General features: G+C 43.9%; 1 protein-coding gene across 1 annotated transcript; it reads left to right on the forward strand.

Moving 5' to 3' along the window:
* Nucleotides 1–9,486: 9,486 nt before the first annotated feature.
* On the forward strand, nucleotides 9,487–13,783 carry LOC142108003 (zinc finger protein 574-like). Its single transcript, XM_075191697.1, has 2 exons — nucleotides 9,487–9,635; nucleotides 10,947–13,783. Exon 2 carries the CDS (start codon nucleotides 10,985–10,987, stop codon nucleotides 13,724–13,726), a length of 2,742 nt encoding a protein of 913 aa, XP_075047798.1. The 5' UTR covers nucleotides 9,487–9,635; nucleotides 10,947–10,984; the 3' UTR covers nucleotides 13,727–13,783.
* The last annotated feature ends 3,334 nt before the right edge of the window (nucleotides 13,784–17,117 follow it).

The raw sequence follows: 17,117 nt of genomic DNA on the forward strand, positions 1-17,117 counted from the left end.
GGTAAAAGTGATTTGTAAGCTAAATGATCCCGTCACACAACAATGTTGGTCAGGGGGTAGTTGTCTTGTGTGAAATTGTGTATCGAGTGGTAATAGGGTAATTTAGTGAGGTTAAGAGGGTGGTTGAGGAATATTATAAGCTTGTCTGAAGAGGTGGGTTTTCAGAGAACACTTGAAAGTTTGTAGACCAAAGGAGAGTATTATTGTGCGAGGGAGAGAATTCCATAGAGTGGGTGCAGCCCGAAAAAAGTCCTGTAACCGGGAATGGGACTCGCAGCAATGCACAGCAGGGGGGGCAGGATCATGGTGATGTGATCGTGTCACCATGCCCCCTCCTGTGCCTGCCACCTAATATCCCGGAGGGGAGGCACTAATAATAGGCAGGTATGATTTAGGAATAAAAATAAGTAACGTTCTGGGTGTAGTGCACCCCCAGATTTTATATTGCACCCTAACACTTTCCTTATATCATTGTGCATGCAGCCTGTGCTCACATCCATTATATCCATCAGGGACCAGGCTGTGGGACATGGCAGGATTACACTGGTGACCTAATAGAGTACATTCTGATTCTGGTTCACCCCATAGAGTATCGGCCACCACTGTGTGTATAGGCAGCAGATGCTAAATCGAGCCAAAACTGCTGTTGGCATTTAAAGAGAAACCTAACGAAATTATTGTGTTGATATGATCTTAATATCAATGCATGGCATATATCCAGACTAAAATTCTCCATTGCTTCCACCAACACTGCTAAATCGTGCCTTTAAACATCTGATGATCCATCCCATACACGTACATCACGATCTGTTCAAATCCAATTTCAAATCCAAGATGAAATCACTCGGTCTGAATCATTACAATTGCTGCAGTCTCTTGCCTCTCACTGCGTTTACCTGAAACCATTCCAAGTCCTAGCACTTGTTAGCTTGCCTTAATTTACTTGTTACCTGGGCTTGTGTTTTACCCCATGCACCGTTTAGATTGTAAGCTCTTCCGGGCAGGGTCCACTGTTTTTCCTTTCATTGCACTTGCTGCTTCCACATAATGCATTGTAGTCTTTTAATATGGTTAAGGTACTGCGTAGACAGCGTACTGTGCCACGTTAATAAAGTTACCCCTCTTATGTACATAAGTTTTATATCTCTGAATATTCTATTATGTAATAATACACTGCAGTAGACATCTGCCCTTTCCACAGCTCCAAGGATACAACAGTGAGGTCAGTAGTAAACAAATAATTAATTCATATTGACAGCAGGATTGCAGGACAGCGTCCGCGGGTGGTGAAACACCCTCTTCAGTCCTGATTGAATACAAAAAGCAGTACGACTGGTCAGTTTTATATTTAGAGATGGCTAGGAAAATCATTAACATAACGTGTATTCATATTTTGTTACAGCACAGAAGGCCAGGGCTTCATTAACAATGTATATGAAATACAGTGCTCGTGAATGATTAGAAATATAAAGAGCACTTAAAGTCTACATACAGTGGAGGCAGCCATTTTTAAAAATGCGGCCTATCAATACACTAGGGACTAGTGACATCAGCGAGACGTTCATTGATGTCACCGGCATAGCTGCCAACATTTGGAGCATTGCAAGTTTTGTTGTGTTCACTGAATTTAATTATAATGCACTTTTCTGAATTTTTAGTTCTAGAGGCATAGACAAACCGAGGGGGGGGGGGGGGTTCCTAGTGCCTGAAAGCCCCCCTCCAAGCCAGGGGCACTGTATAATTGAGGTGGCTGGACCCTGCTCCCGCTTCACACGGCTCTGCTTGAAAAGAGAGAGCTGCGTGCACCTAACAGTAGTGCATGCAGCATTGCCCATGTATATTATGGGGATAGGAAGAGTTGGAGAGCAGCCAAGCACTGTCTAAAATTATATCCACGCCCCCATGCATGCTGGTCACGCCCACCGGCGGCGTGGTGTGGAAACCCCCCTCTACAAATCCTGCGTTTGCCCCTGAGCGGGTACAAGGAAAATATTACAGACCTCCCAAAATTGGACGTTTGGGAATCAGGATAGTGAGGGAGCGCAGCCAAACCGCCTCCGAAATGTCCGGGAGATCTCCAAAGCTGTTGCATCCTGGGGGCGTGGCCATGTGAATCGCGTCTTTATGTCCCGCCCCTCTGGTAAACTACACAAATTTGGCCTACTACAATGGGGGACGGGACCAAGATGACGTGAATACTCCCGCCCCATCCACTTTACTAAGTGGACAGGATGCGGGAGGTTGCTCTGCTCTTCCGGGAGAACTCTCAAAAATTTGGGAGTCTCCCGGACATTCCGGTAGAGTAGACAACTATGCATAACAGCGGTGAACGGGATATACCTCCCAGCTTTCCCACCGTGAAACAGAGCATCTCTTCCACATGTAAAGGGTTCTGTTGGCTTCGTAGTGTGGAGCTCATTTGGCATAGTCATCCAGTCAGGTTTCCATTCAGCACCTGAACTAATACAGATTTTTGTAAAAGGGTCCCCCCCGTCCCAGTAGTTTGGTTCATTCACAACATCTTGCACCTGATGATTCGGGGGTTGCAAGCTGGGGAAGGATGAACGGTTCTCAATGCAATGCAGCTAATCAGACGCACCCCCTTCCAATACAAACCGTTCATTCACACTCCTTCAGGCTGTTAACTCTCCTCTTGTAGGCTGAGTAGTCCCCAAACCACGAGTTTCATGGGTCTTCATTGTTCTGCCGGTTGTGGGGAAGAAACATTTCCTCCACTTTTCCTTTAATGCTACTAACATTTTAATACTGACACATATCAAGTTACAAGACGGTACCGCACAACACAGATTTCTGTCTGCTTTCTGCATAGATCTCTACAATCGCTCAGTAAAGGTAGACTGGAATCCGCACAGGTTACATGCACTCTTGAATCAGCGATGCTCCTGAACTGCCTTAAATGACAGACTGTTGGCCCAGGATACAGCTAGAGCACAGCGGGAGCCACACAATGCAAGACCTCCTGCTGCAAGCAGGTAACAGAAGCAGCAGGAAGTCTATCTGCTGTAATAAGGCAGTCTATCTACTCCCATAACCAACATTAACTAAAAACTTCCTGAATTCTCACTTCAATCACTGCAATTGCAATGCCTCATTCTTCTGAAAATGACATTTACACCTCTGACCCAGTATTATCTCTCCATCACCCATCTTCATTCAATTACAGAACTCCACCTCCGCTCTCTTACAACTGTAGACCTCAAGGGATGGCAACAGTTTAGGTTTCTTTTAGATATCAGTAATTTATCAGAGGTATATGGCAGCAAAATGACTGACACACCTGGATATTGGAAACTAGATTGAAAGCTCTCCATGTCGCATGTGTTTGTCGTCCTTTTAAACTTACTGGAATATTTCATTGATTTTTTTTTTTACAGTTTGCTCCATTCCATAGCAACCAATCAGAAACTTGCTTTCATTGTCTAACTTGCACAAGACAGATGAAAGCTAATTGTTGATTGGTTGCTGTGGTTCACTGCAACATTTTGCATTGAAATGCACTCTTGATTAAATAAGATCTTTTTCGTTATATGTTGGTAATTTGTTTTTGTATCCAAATCCACTATTTTAGATTAATTTGTAAGCACTGAAGCTCGCAATAGGTGTATTCTGTGCATGTCCGTTATCCAACAGTCTATGCCTAGAGATTCTGTATTATATTTTGCACCCGCTGGGGGCTACAATATGTGTCCAGCTCTCAGCGGTGTCTAAACACGGTGACCTCTGGTCACAAAACAGGAGGCACTACCAACTATAAGGGGCACAGGGAGTCCACTTCCACATTCTGCTACTAGTATTCTGTAAGTTTGCTGAATACTTAAACTTTATTAAGTGCTGTAGCACTACATAAAAACATAAACATACATACCGCTTCCAAGTGAGTTGCTGACCAAAATCTCCTGGGTCAAAGGGCATCTGTTCATAACCTCATTAGCTTTCAAGCCACACACCCGATCTGTGACATGGTGGTTTAACAGTTGGAAATGTCCCACAATTCTGCCTAAAGTTACTTAAACAGGGTCTAAAAGCGAGGCTAGACCCGCATTGAAGAGGACAACACAAAGACGCCTACAGGATAGGTTACTCCATGAGGGGCATTCAATATGAAAAGAAATTCAACGCCTCTTGCACTGATAATATGACACCACAGGAACTGTCAATATTGATCCACGATTTGTCTGTGGACAGAGCTGGGGGAACGTGGTGTGGACAATAAACAAGAGTGGATTTTTGGGCTGGGTTGAACCTGTGACCTTGACCATCGTTGTTCCCTTGGTGGTAAAGGGTGCCACAAAGGACCTCTATAGACATTCCCTTGTCAGTAGACACAGGTCACGTAGTGAGGTCTACTGATATTTTTGTTGTTTTAAAGTTGTTTTTTTGTGTGTTCTTGTTATAACCCAAAGTCTCTGGGAAGATCTTGGACACAAATTAATTGGGTTGCTAACATATAGTCTAATTTGGAAAATTATGGGGCCAAAAGGTTTTCATTGGATCGATATATGTCCCACATGATAAACGTCCTACATTTTCAATAAGTTTTTCCAGATTCTTGTTATATTGACAGACTACATTAGGATTGTAGATGGAGAAAAAATGTTGGTAGGATCTCCGCATCAGGGAGTGCTAGCATTCCTCTTCAGTGTGTGGTTCCTTGAGAACTGATTTATTTCTGTGCAATATACTATATTTTTTATACATGCAATCTTCCTCATATGCCCCAGTTTAATGGTCAGACCACAGTAGGATCACTGACTCAATCAATGGTTACACATTAAGTTTTTGGTCAGGAATGTGGCGTCTCGATTGCTCATTTTTACAGAACCTACTGTGAGACACATTAACATGATGTTTTTTTTTACACCAAGTTTACCTTAAATTGCTGACGAAGGCGTGGACCAACATGGGAACCTAATTCAAGAGGAGGAAATTGCTGGAGTGATCATGGACCCCAAATGTCTAACTCCTCTGGTCCGTATGGATTACCAAAGCATTGTACAGTAAGTGTGAGGCAATACTGATCCCATATCTTCAGAGCGAGCAAAATAAAGATAAAGACAGTGGTTGGTAGGTCACATCCACAATCACAGACTGGCTATGATGCAGCACAACCAATCAATGGACTACTAAGAAGGCAATTCTTGAAATCCTCAATGGGGTAGGACTGGAAGGGATCCACCAAGAAAAACGCAGAGAGACCTGAGAGATCATCCACCCAAGCAACATTCAAGAAATTCTTTGTATCTGTGCCATCTTCTGTTCTATTGGAAACTCCAGAACCAGGGTTTCTTCACTAGACACAACACCTGAAGTTCTGTTGCTCCAGAATGAGTGTGGGGAACTGCAAGACCAACAAAACAAGATCTTCACGCCTGAGAACTCAGAATTCATGAAGCCATGCCATTCAGATCTCTGCACTTCAAGCAGATCTCATTCAAGTCAGAGATAGGGTGATATCCCTGGACGAGCAGCGTGAATTAACAGAAGGACGTATTGAGAAAACCTCAATAAATGTTCGACCAGCAGGCGAGGAAACTGATGGATACCCGCTGCCGCATACACAATCTAGACAACAAAGGTGGCCGCAACATCTTGAGAGTGAGAGGCAAAGTAGAGGATGTTCCTCCTCGAGGTATAGCGGATGTTCAAACAAGGGTGTTCGAAATAGACAGAGGTCCATCAACTTTCATCTTTTATAGCTTAGAATTGTGATAGTAGTAGTGTGACAGTTGTCAACTTAGCACAGAGATAAAACCCCCAAAAAAATCTGATAAATGCTCTGAATTAATCACCCTCATGATGTCCTCTACTAATTATAGCTACATATACCATTTCTTGCAAACAAGGCACCCAAACCATGTTTTACATTGTTTATTCTGTTATTGAATTTGCCATCACTGCTTTATGTGATAAGGAATCCCGCAGTACAACCGCCTTTACAGTAAAGAATCCTTTGCTATGCTCATGGTGAAACTGTCTTTCCTCCATTTGCAATTGATGACCCCTTGTTGTCTGTATGGTGCTATTGACCTTGAATATATTTGAACATTTTAAATCGGTCACCCCTAAGGTGCCTTTTTCCCCAAAGTAAACAAATCTAGTTTATCTAACATTTCTTTATAATTTCACCATTTAATTGCCTTTATTAATGGACAGCACGGTGGCTAAGTAGTTAGCACTTCTGCCTTACAGCACTGGGGTCATGAGTTCAATTCCCAACCACGGCCTTATCTGTGAGGAGTTTGTATGTTCTCTCCATGTTTGTGTGGGTGTGCTCTGGTTTCCTCCCACATTCCAAAAACATATTGATAGGGACTGATGTGAGTACATTCTGTACAGCGCTGCGGAATTAGTGGCGCTATATAAAATATATGATGATATGTCTCTGTACCCTCTCAGGTTGTCTCATATGCCCAAAACCATACCACGTATTCAATATGTGGTCTAAGTTACTTATACAAAGGTAATACTATGTTCACAACACACACTTTTCTCCACCTTTTTATGTGCGTCTGTCAGTGAGCTAATATTCTCAAGTCCTTTTCCATCTCAGTTTTTCCCTAATGTATTCAATTTAATGTGTGTTTACTAGTTATTATCACGCCCTAGGTACATAACCCTACATTAATGTACGTTAAATTAAATCTGTTATTTCAAAGCTCAGTGTGACAATGGGCCTGAGTCAGTAAGGAGAGCAATGGAAAAAAAAGGAGTAAATTTGCACCTTGGCAATACCATGTTGCATTGGAGGGGAAGGTATATTTAAAATTTGGGGGCAGATTTATAGTTGGGGTAGGGCATGTCCTAGATCAACTTTAAATTTCAGTGTAAAAATAGAGCTATCAAGTATTTGTGTGCTACATGAAAAGGCAGCCAAAATGATAAACTAATTTGGACCCCTTGCATTGTAACATGGTTTGTCCAGGATAAATTTACTCCTTTTTTTTGCCTTGCTCTCCTTAACGACTCAGGCCCAATTTGTCTAAATCTTTCTGTAGTAATTTACTGTTTGATGGTGAAATCTCTGTGTTTTCTATGATTGAGAGATCTCAATGTTCTGTATAATATCTCAGTGGTTCTGGACGATGGAGAGACCTGTGTTCTGTATATCTGTGTTCTGCCTAATGGAGAGATCTCAGTGTTCTGGATGATGGAGAGATCTCAGTGTTCTATCTGATGGAGAGATCTATGTTCTATCTGGTGGAGAGATCTCAGTGTTCTGTATAACATCTCAGCGTTCTGTCTGATGGAGAGATCTATGTTCTATCTGGTGGAGAGATCTCAGTGTTCTGTATAACATCTCAGCGTTCTGTCTGATGAAGAGATTTCAGTGTTCTGTATCTCTCAGTAATCTGTCTGATGGAGATATCTCAGAGTTATGTATGATGGAGATATCTCAGAGTTCTCTATAATATCTCAGTGTTCTGTTTGATGGAGACATTTCAGAGTTCTGTATCACTGTTCTGCCTGATGGAGAGATCTCAGTGTTCTGTATAATATTTCAGTGTTCTGGGTGATGGAGAGATCTCAGTGTTCTGTCTGATGGCGATATCTCAGTGTTCTGTATAATATCTCAGTGATCTATCTGGAGAGATCTCAGTGTTCTGTATAATATCTCAGTGTTCTGTCTGATGGATATATCTCAGTGTTCTGTATAATATTTCAGTGTTCTATATGATGGAGATATCTCAGTGTTCTGTATGATGGAGATATCTCAGTGTTCTGTATAATAACTCAGTGTTCTGAATGATGGAGATATCTCAGTGTTCTGTCTGATGAAGAGATCTCAGTGTTCTGTATAATATCTGTGTTCTGTCTGATGAAGAGATCTCAGTGTTCTGTATAATATCTGTGTTCTGTCTGATGAAGCGATCTCAGTGTTCTGTATAATAGCTGTGTTCTGTCTGATGGATATCTCAGTGTTCTGTATAATATCTGTGTTCTATATGATGGAGATTTTATTGTTCTGTATAATATCTCAGTGTTCTGTATAAGAGCTCAGTGTTCTGTCTGATATAGATCTGTGTTCTGTATAATATCTCAGTGTTCTGTCTGATGGAGATATCTCAGTGTTCTGTATAAGATCTCAGTGTTCTGTATAATATCTCAGTGTTCTGTATATCTCAGTGTTCTGTCTGATATAGATCTCAGTGTTCGGTATGATGGAGAGATCTCAGTGTTCTTTATCAGGGCCACCTTAACTACTTTATGGGCCCCCGGGCAATGCAGTGCATCGGGCCCCTAAAAAAAATTATATATATATATATATATATATATATATATATATATATATATATATATATATAAAATAGTGAGTATGTGTGTAAAAAAAAGTGATTATATATATAAAATCACATTTTTTTACACATATATATATATATATATATATATATATTGGGGCCCCCTTAACTTACCTTAAGTCCAATCCCCTTCTCCTTTTTTCCGCGCCGCTGAGTCTCTTTTGCGCTCTTCCGTGCTGTGCTCACAGTGAATGCTGGGCGTGACGTCACGCCCAGCATTCATTGCGAGCACAGCACGGAAGATGGGACCAGGGAGGGAGCCGGATCACCGCTGACGTGACCGCAAGGTAAGTGTTTTCATTTTTATATTTTTTTCAGGATTTTTTTTTTTTACAGAGCTGCCTCGGACGGTCCCCTTGCCTGCAGGGCCCCCGGGCACCTGCCCATTGTGCCCAATGGAAGAGATAGCCCTGTTCTGTATAATATATCAGTGTTCTGTATAAGAGCGCAGTGTTCTGTCTGATATAGATCTCAGTGTTCTGTATAATATCTCAGTGTTCTGTCTGATATAAATCTGTGCTCTGTAGAATATCTCAGTGTTCTGTATAAGATCTCAGTGTTCTGTATAATATCTCAGTGTTCTGTATAATATCTCAGAGTTCTGTATAAGATCTCAGTGTTCTGTATAAGATCTCAGTGTTCTGTATAATATCTGAGTTCTGTATAAGATCTGTGTTCTGTATAAGATCTCAGTGTTCTGTATAAGATCTCAGAGTTCTGTATAAGATCTGTGTTCTGTATAAGATCTCAGTGTTCTGTATAATATCTGAGTTCTGTATAAGATCTCTGTGTTCTGTATAACATCTCAGTGTTCTGTATAAGATATCAGTGTTCTGTATAATATCTCAGAGTTCTGTATAAGATCTGTGTTCTGTATAAGATCTCAGTGTTCTGTATAAGATCTCAGTGTTCTTTATAAGATCTCAGTGTTCTGTATAATATCTCAGAGTTCTGTATAAGATCTGTGTTCTGTATAAGATCTCAGTGTTCTGTATAAGATCTCAGTGTTCTGTATAAGATCTCAGTGTTCTATCAGGTCACATGACAGCTTCCCGGCTGTCAGGACCCAACTCTACTCATTGAGTCTCCGCCCCTCTTCCTCATTGGCTGTCCTTACTGACACCGTCCCCGCCAGCCCCGCTGCTGACCCAGCCTCGCTCTCGCTATGATCTACGTCACGTGAAAGTCCCCTATCCCTGAGACTCGGGCGCTGCGCCCTGATTGGCGGAGAGGCGGCAGCCAATGACGTGAGGGGATGTTGGAGGGTTCCTGGAGAGACGGCGGCTGAGGCTAGGGAGAGGCGGCGGGCCGTAGTGTGTGAGTACCGGGGTGCAGAGAGGGGCGGCTGGGGCCTGTGTGGGAGGCAGTGCATGGCCTGTACACCCTCAGCAGTCATGGTCAGTCTCCCCAGGGTCTAATATAATGCGGTGGAACTACTAGTCCCAGCATGGCCTGTACACCCCCAGCAGTCATGGTCAGTCTCCCCCTAGGTTCTAATATAATGTGGTGGAACTACTAGTCCCAGCATGGCCTGTACACCCCCAGCAGTCATGGTCAGTCTCCCCCTAGGGTCTAATATAATGTGGTGGAACTACTAGTCCCAGCATGGCCTGTGCACCCCCAGCAGTCATGGTCAGTCTCCCCCTAGGGTCTAATATAATGTGGTGGAACTACTAGTCACAGCATGGCCTGTACACTCCCAGCAGTCATGGTCAGTCTCCCACCAGGGTCTAATATAACGTGGTTCTCCTCCAGGGGTGGTGAAACTACTAGTCCCAGCATGACCTGTACACCACCAGCAATCATGGTCAGTCTCTCCCCCCCCCCCCCGGGTCTAATATAATGTGGTTCTCCAGGTGTGGTGGAACTACTAGTCTCAGCATGGCCTGTACACCCCCAGCAATCATGGTCAGTCTCCCCCCAGGGTCTAATATAATGTGGTTCTCCAGGTGTGGTGGAACTACTAGTCTCAGCATGGCCTGTACACTCCTAGCAATCATAGTCAGTCTCCCCCAAGGGTCTAATATAATGTGGTTCTCCAAGTGTGGTGGAACTACTAGTCCCAGCATGGCCTGTACACCCCCAGCAGTCATGGTCAGTCTCCCCCCGGGTCTAATATAATGGGGTTCTCCAGGTGTGGTGGAACTACTAGTCTCAGCATGGCCTGTACACCCCCAGCAATCATGGTCAGTCTCCCCCCAGGGTCTAATATAATGTGGTCCTCCAGGTGTGGTGGAACTACTAGTCCAAGCATGGCCTGTACACCCTCAGCAGTCACGGTCAGTCTCCCCCCAGGGTCTAATATAATGTGGTTCTCCAGGTGTGGTGGAACTACTAGTCCCAACATGCATTGATAGGCAGGACATGTACAGCAGCTATAGAGTCCTATAATGTACCTCTGATGTGATGCCCCTAGGGTGGCAGAACGTGTGGTAATCATGCCATTTAGAGGATGCTGGATAATATAAATCTGTCACCCCCACTGCCCATGGGACAGGAATTATTTATGACTCTAAAATGCAGGATCAGTAATGCTTAGGATACGGCCTTATGGATTCAGCTTCCAGTTTTATGACTCCGTTTCCCGTGTCTTCTGCTGATTTTTCTCTTTTTCTTTTATTTAACCAGAGCCATTGGAAAGCGGATTTTCAAGCATCTTTTCCATCATGGCAGACGATGTGCAAGCCCCAGTAGTGTTACAGCACCAGTACATGTGTTCAGAGTGCGGCGTCCTATACAACACTTTGGAAGATGTCTTGCTTCATCAACAGAACCACGTTGGAGGTGGGATACACGCAACGGTGTCCCAGGATGTGTCCCTGGAGCTGGGAGAGCTGCAGAGCTTGGTCCAAGACGGCCAGTACCAGTGTTTAGAATGTGGTCAAGTTCTGTTATCTCCGGATGAGTTACTGCATCACCAGGAGATGCATATGAGGGAATTTCCCCAGGCTCCTGCATCTCCCTCGCTAGGAAATGGACAGATCCATTACCAGTGCTGTGACTGTAAAGAACTTTTCACTACTCCGGAGCTGTGGCTTGCTCACCGCCAGAAGCATGATAAACAGGAGCAGCAATCACAACAAAGTGTTGTCCTACCGGCTGGGTCCAGCATCCAGGCCCTGCTCAGCCTGCAGAATGTTCTCTTAGACGAGCGGACTTTAAATGGCTGGGGAGTGGAAATGCCAGCTGTGGTGGCTACCACAGAAAACGAAGCAGATTCTGTGCCAAGAGCGTGCCTCCCTGAAAATCTATCCGGACAGGGTGGTCTGGTGCAACTTCCAGAGATGCATCCCTACGAATGCTCTGAGTGCAGTCAGGTGTTCCACACACCGGAGGAATTTCTTGACCACCAAGGTCGTCACTTTGTGGAGTCTGACAAAGAAAGATCGGCATCTCCGCTGTACGGGATCTCCGAAAACTCTGCTCCCTCGCCCAGTATTCTTGAGAGGTTGAGAAAAGACTGGATGATAGAAAAGGAGGAGGTAACAGAAGAGAGTTTGCGGGCAGCGCAAAGGGTTTACCAGTGCCAAGAGTGTAAGAAGAAGTGTGCCACTGCCGAGGAACTACGGAAACATCGCAAAGAGCACCAGACGGAAGACTTTCCATGCCCAGACTGCGATCGTCTCTTTACCTCTGCCAACCGATTGCAGTCCCATCATCGTGTCCATATAGAAGGGACATTACAGTGCCCAAGTTGCTATAAAGTGTTTAAGAAAGAGGCTTCTTTAGAGCAACACATGAGACTACACCGTGGGGAGGCTTTGTACTTATGTGTGGACTGTGGTGTAGGATTTGGTACAGAAATTACTTTGATCTTGCATCGGAAAAGCCATACGGCAGATCCCTTACATCGCTGCCACTGTGGCAAAACGTTCAGTAACATGACCAAATTTCTTTATCACAGAAGGACACATGCTGGCAAAAGTGGATTTCCTATGCCCAAGCCCGATAAACCAACCTTCATAGAAGAGAAACATCTAGTTCTCCCCGATATTCTACCAACTTCCGTTCTCCCACCTGTGAGTTTACCGGCACCAGAGGCTCCTCCTGAGATCGTGGATGTACAAAACGTTCTACAGAGCCCAGTTTCCCAAGAAAATGGGATCAATGTACACGTTTCAGCAAAAGAACCAAAGACCGGGTTAGAGTGTCAGGCGCAAATCTTCAAGTGCCCTCAGTGTAGCAAAGGATTCTCCTCCCGTGTGAAAATGGTGCAACACAGGCGTTCAGTGCACGCCATGGAGAGGAAGCACAAGTGCGGCGTGTGCGGGAACCACTTTAAGAAACCGGTTCACTTGCGGAACCACATGCGCACGCACACTGGCGAGCGTCCCTTCCAGTGCACGGATTGCGGAAAGACCTTCGGATCCCTCGCCAACATGACGCGGCACCACCGCACCCACACCGGAGAGAAGCCATACAAGTGTGAGATATGCGGGCTTTGCTTCACACAGAGCTCTAACCTGCAGCAACATCGTGCCTTGCATACTGGTTCTAGCCCGTTCCCCTGTAACATCTGTGGGCTAGAATTCGGCAGAGCTTCGAAGCTTGCTTTACACCATTTTGGACACACGGGAGTTCTACCTTACAAGTGTACGGACTGCGGTAAAACCTTCTTGCGCAAAAAGTTAATGCAGTTGCACAAATTGGAGCATCAGGGTAAAATTCTGATCTACTGCAAGGACTGTGGTGTAGTGTTTGCAGAGGAGTCGCAACTATCGGAACACAGGTGTCAGAACAAAATGTTAAGCCCGCATATATGCCCGAGTTGTGGTAAGAAGCTGAATTCAAATTCCAGCTTGAATCTTCACCTACTACTGCACACTGAGCAGCGGCCCTTTAAGTGTCATGCATGTGGCAAATGTTTTACCAGCCGGAGAGGGCTGTCAAGGCACCAGCAGTGGCACTCTGGTGTCCGGCCTCATAAGTGCAGCGTTTGTGGAAAAGCTTTCGTCGCATCCTTCAGTTTGCGGCTGCACCAACGCGTTCACACGGGAGAACGCCCTTTCCCTTGCTTGGAGTGTGGCAAAAAGTTCCGGCAAGCCGCCCACTTGAGGGAGCACCGCCGTCTGCACACGGGGGAAAGACCTTACCGCTGCCAGGATTGCGGGAAGACCTTTGTGCAGTCTCTTCACTTGACGAAGCACAGGCAAGTCCACTGCGGGGAGAGACCGCATCCTTGTGCCGACTGCGGCAAGTGCTTCAAAACGCTGTCCAACCTACGCAGTCATCGCAAAACTCACTACAAGAATCTCCTGGCTCAGCCACAGCAGACAATCATGTGCACGGAGCTGGGAGACACCATAGCAATCATTGAAAGTGTGGAGCCCTTGCCGCTGGCAGAGACTATCGAAATCTACCAGGCTGCCCTTGAGGGAAATCTGCAGGTGGAAGATGTGACTTTATAGGGAACGTCGCTGTTCACCGTGTAAATAAAAGTTGCTTTTTTTTTTGTTTTGTTTCAATATGGTCATAAAATGTATTTATTCCTACAATTATAAACTTAGCAGTACTTTACTGCAAGGAACAATTCACTAGTTAACACACTCCCTGCCATAAGCTACTAGGTGGCTCTGACTTTGAAAGAGTTTGCAGTTCTGGTGGTGCTAGACAGGAGCTTTTTGCTTTGCGTTTCAAGCTATGTAAATGCTACACATTTAAATCATTACTTTATACGAGTAAAACTAACTCACATAAGTACTTTTAATTGGTTTAAGACCCAAAGTGCTCCATACCAACGTTTTCCAATTAAAACCCATTCTATTTGAGCAGACCCAGCCTCACAGAACATTTTAACAGAGAGTTGTAAAGGGCTTTGTGCTTCCCCAGCTGCTATAAAACCTCTGTGGTTCTAAGCTGCAGAAGAACCTTTATGACTCCACCCGTACTAACGCGTCACTTGTAACTGTCTACATTTCCGGTGATGGTATTATTTAAACCACAATTGTTTATTAGTCACTCTTGCAGACCACATCGGTCCTGTAAAATTGTGTGATTATAACAAAGGCTTAGAAAGAGTATATAGGTCAACGTTACAGGTCAATTTATAAACCCTCCATATTGATCTGTTTTGTTTTTTTTGTCTCTTTTTATAAATGTACCCTATGGCCTTTAAAAGTTGTTACCACCCAAAATTGAATATTCAGGGGAGGCTGTCCTTGATCCTGCTGGCATCTTGTAGATGGGCAACCCACCGTCTGTACCTCTGCTGTGGTCGCCTTAGTTTCATAAGATAGTGTGTTTTCCATCAGTAACGTTACCAGCAGGATCAACGACAGCCGGCCTGCGGCAGACATCCGCAGCAGGGCCCACTGGATCGGGTGTATCGCTGTAACCCAGGTATTTGACTGTTTAACTTACTGACTGTTCAGTTTTGGGTGGAGTCATGTCTCCTTTAAGTCAGAACTGGGCGATAGAACGGAGATCCTAAGGCATGTCCTTTTCCAGGATATTGTCAGATCAATGTTTGTCACTTTCCACTCAATCAGATCACTAGAAATCTAAAAAATAATTACCATTATTTCCTCTAAAAGAAAAACATGGAGTTGCGCAGAAATACGGAATACAAATGTTTAATATGATATTAAAACACAAACATATGTAAATATGCCTTGAATCAAAGTGGACTAGCGAAGATATATAAAGGGATAATCATGCATGTATGATAGTTGAAAACATGCATATATTCTGTCTAGCTAGGCATAAATAAACACATAGACAATAAGTGCCATGTAGAGCAAATCTACACTTTCATGCAAATGATATTAAAAATTCTTAAAACATATAAAAAACACATGGGTTGCAAATATGCACTTGGATCTCCATAAGCTAAAAAAAAATGTCCAATTCAAATGATGTCGACATCCAAAAAGGTGTATATAGATATATCTATCCGGATTGAAAGTCAAAGGGTAGACAAATTTGTATATAGATGACTTTTAGAACATTTATATCCACTACTATGAGTGTATTCGGAAAGTCAAGCAATTATCCACTTTAAATGAGGAAAAAGAGTAACTCCCTTTGGGCGTCAGTACAGCTGGCAAAAACAGAGGCCATATGCAAGCTGATATCGCTGTAGCTGGGGCACTCAAAAGTAATCGCCCGTTTATATGATTCTTCTTACCGGCTAAGCGGCAAAAATTGAGTTAGAACATGCCTCCGGGGATTAAAACATCTGGTCTTGCTCCCAGCGTATCCTCTCAATGGGTCAAAGAATAAAAAGGTTTGACCTTTCTGCCATCACTGCAGCTCACGGAATGGAACAGTATAGAAAGTATCTTCGGTGCGCACCTCCTACGAGTCCGGAAAGATACAAGTATCAAAAGAAAAGAGTTCCACTTAATTAACAGCTTCCTCATAGAAATGATACAATCCAGGTAGTAAAAGCAGCATGGATAGAGCTCATCTGAACCACAGACTTTTTTAAGCAAATCTTGCCATGGCGGGATGAATATTTCAAGATATTATATAAACTACAGTATGTGGCAGCAGCCATCTTTTTTTAATGTAATTCTACAGCTTTATCTGCTCACACTGTCCCCAAGATTAGATGGTACATAACGTTTGTTATAACACAGCGGACTTGCTTCAGCAATACTGGCTTAGTGATAAATGTGTGTGCCCCGACCACGACTCCCTCTTGTATCACTGTATTCTCAAATCTGGTCCTTGTGCAGAGGTCTGAGAAACGGACTTGCAGTCTCCTAGTGAACAACAGCTGGATGCAGAGTGGCGGAATCTCAATGTAAGTGTTTCCACCCCAGATCTAGCTTGTACTTATTATCTACCCCCCACCCACACACTATTATAAAATACATATTTGCTCTCCTGGCTCACGCAGTGTTCAGGTTAATTTTCACTGACTTGCCCGCCGTTCAATCTGGTGAAGAGGTGTCAGACCTCTGAGAGGCGGAAGCATTTTATCCCTTTTTAAACTCTACGCCACCTCTGGTTTGCCCCATTGTTTGAATGGCAAGTTGGTTGGGTAAATATGGCCACTATGTGTGTGTATATCTATATTACCTGGCAAGTTACACGATTAGGAAAGGCTAGGGGACTTTTCCAGGCAGACTCATCTGTAATAGCTGCCTCAGTAACTTCTGTCATGTTAAACCCACTTCTATACTTGTTGGTGACGTTTTGGAGTCTTCTGTGACTCTTCAAAATACTTCCCTATTTTTTTTTAATAAGTTACCAAAAGAATCCATTCTTTGTCTATATAATTATATTTGGTCAAGTTTATAAAACGAGTTAAAACAGCGGAGGAAATTGTAGGAGCGAGAGGTTCCGCATTTGATAAATGCCCCAAATTCTAAATATAAAAAAATCCCTACTTAGCGATCCTGCAAAAGCTGTACCCCCTCCTCACTGGAGATCCCAACCACGTCCATAGGAGAATGGTGTAATAGTCTCAAGTTCTGTATGGAAATGGAAGCGCTTACGTCATCTGCTGAAGATGGTTCCAGGGCACTTGGTTTCAATGGTGAACGTATAAGAAATGTGACGGCTATAAATTCCATTTCACCCAAAAGCCCCTCGATCACTAATCCCCAACCTCCAAGAGTTCAAGCTGGAAGACCTAGGGACTCACCTCCCCCTCTATATCGCATATAAGCGGACGTGACTGACCACTTTCCAGAGCAGAGACCCTTCCAAGCCACCATAGATCTACACTCAAGAAGGACAAGTCAATTCTTTATACCACTATCGTATATTCTGAAACCTGCACAGTACATTGTATGGTCCTCCATCCTCGCGCATGCACCAGACCTCTGCATAAGTAGCCCTCACTCCGCT

Source organism: Mixophyes fleayi, chromosome 11 (assembly GCF_038048845.1).
Source record: "Mixophyes fleayi isolate aMixFle1 chromosome 11, aMixFle1.hap1, whole genome shotgun sequence".
NCBI classification, from domain to species: Eukaryota; Metazoa; Chordata; class Amphibia; order Anura; family Limnodynastidae; genus Mixophyes; species Mixophyes fleayi.

What these genes read in the sequence shown, in the direction of transcription:
- LOC142108003 (XM_075191697.1), top strand. Translation starts at nt 10,985, where the DNA reads ATGGCAGACGATGTGCAAGCCCCAGTAGTGTTACAGCACCAGTACATG.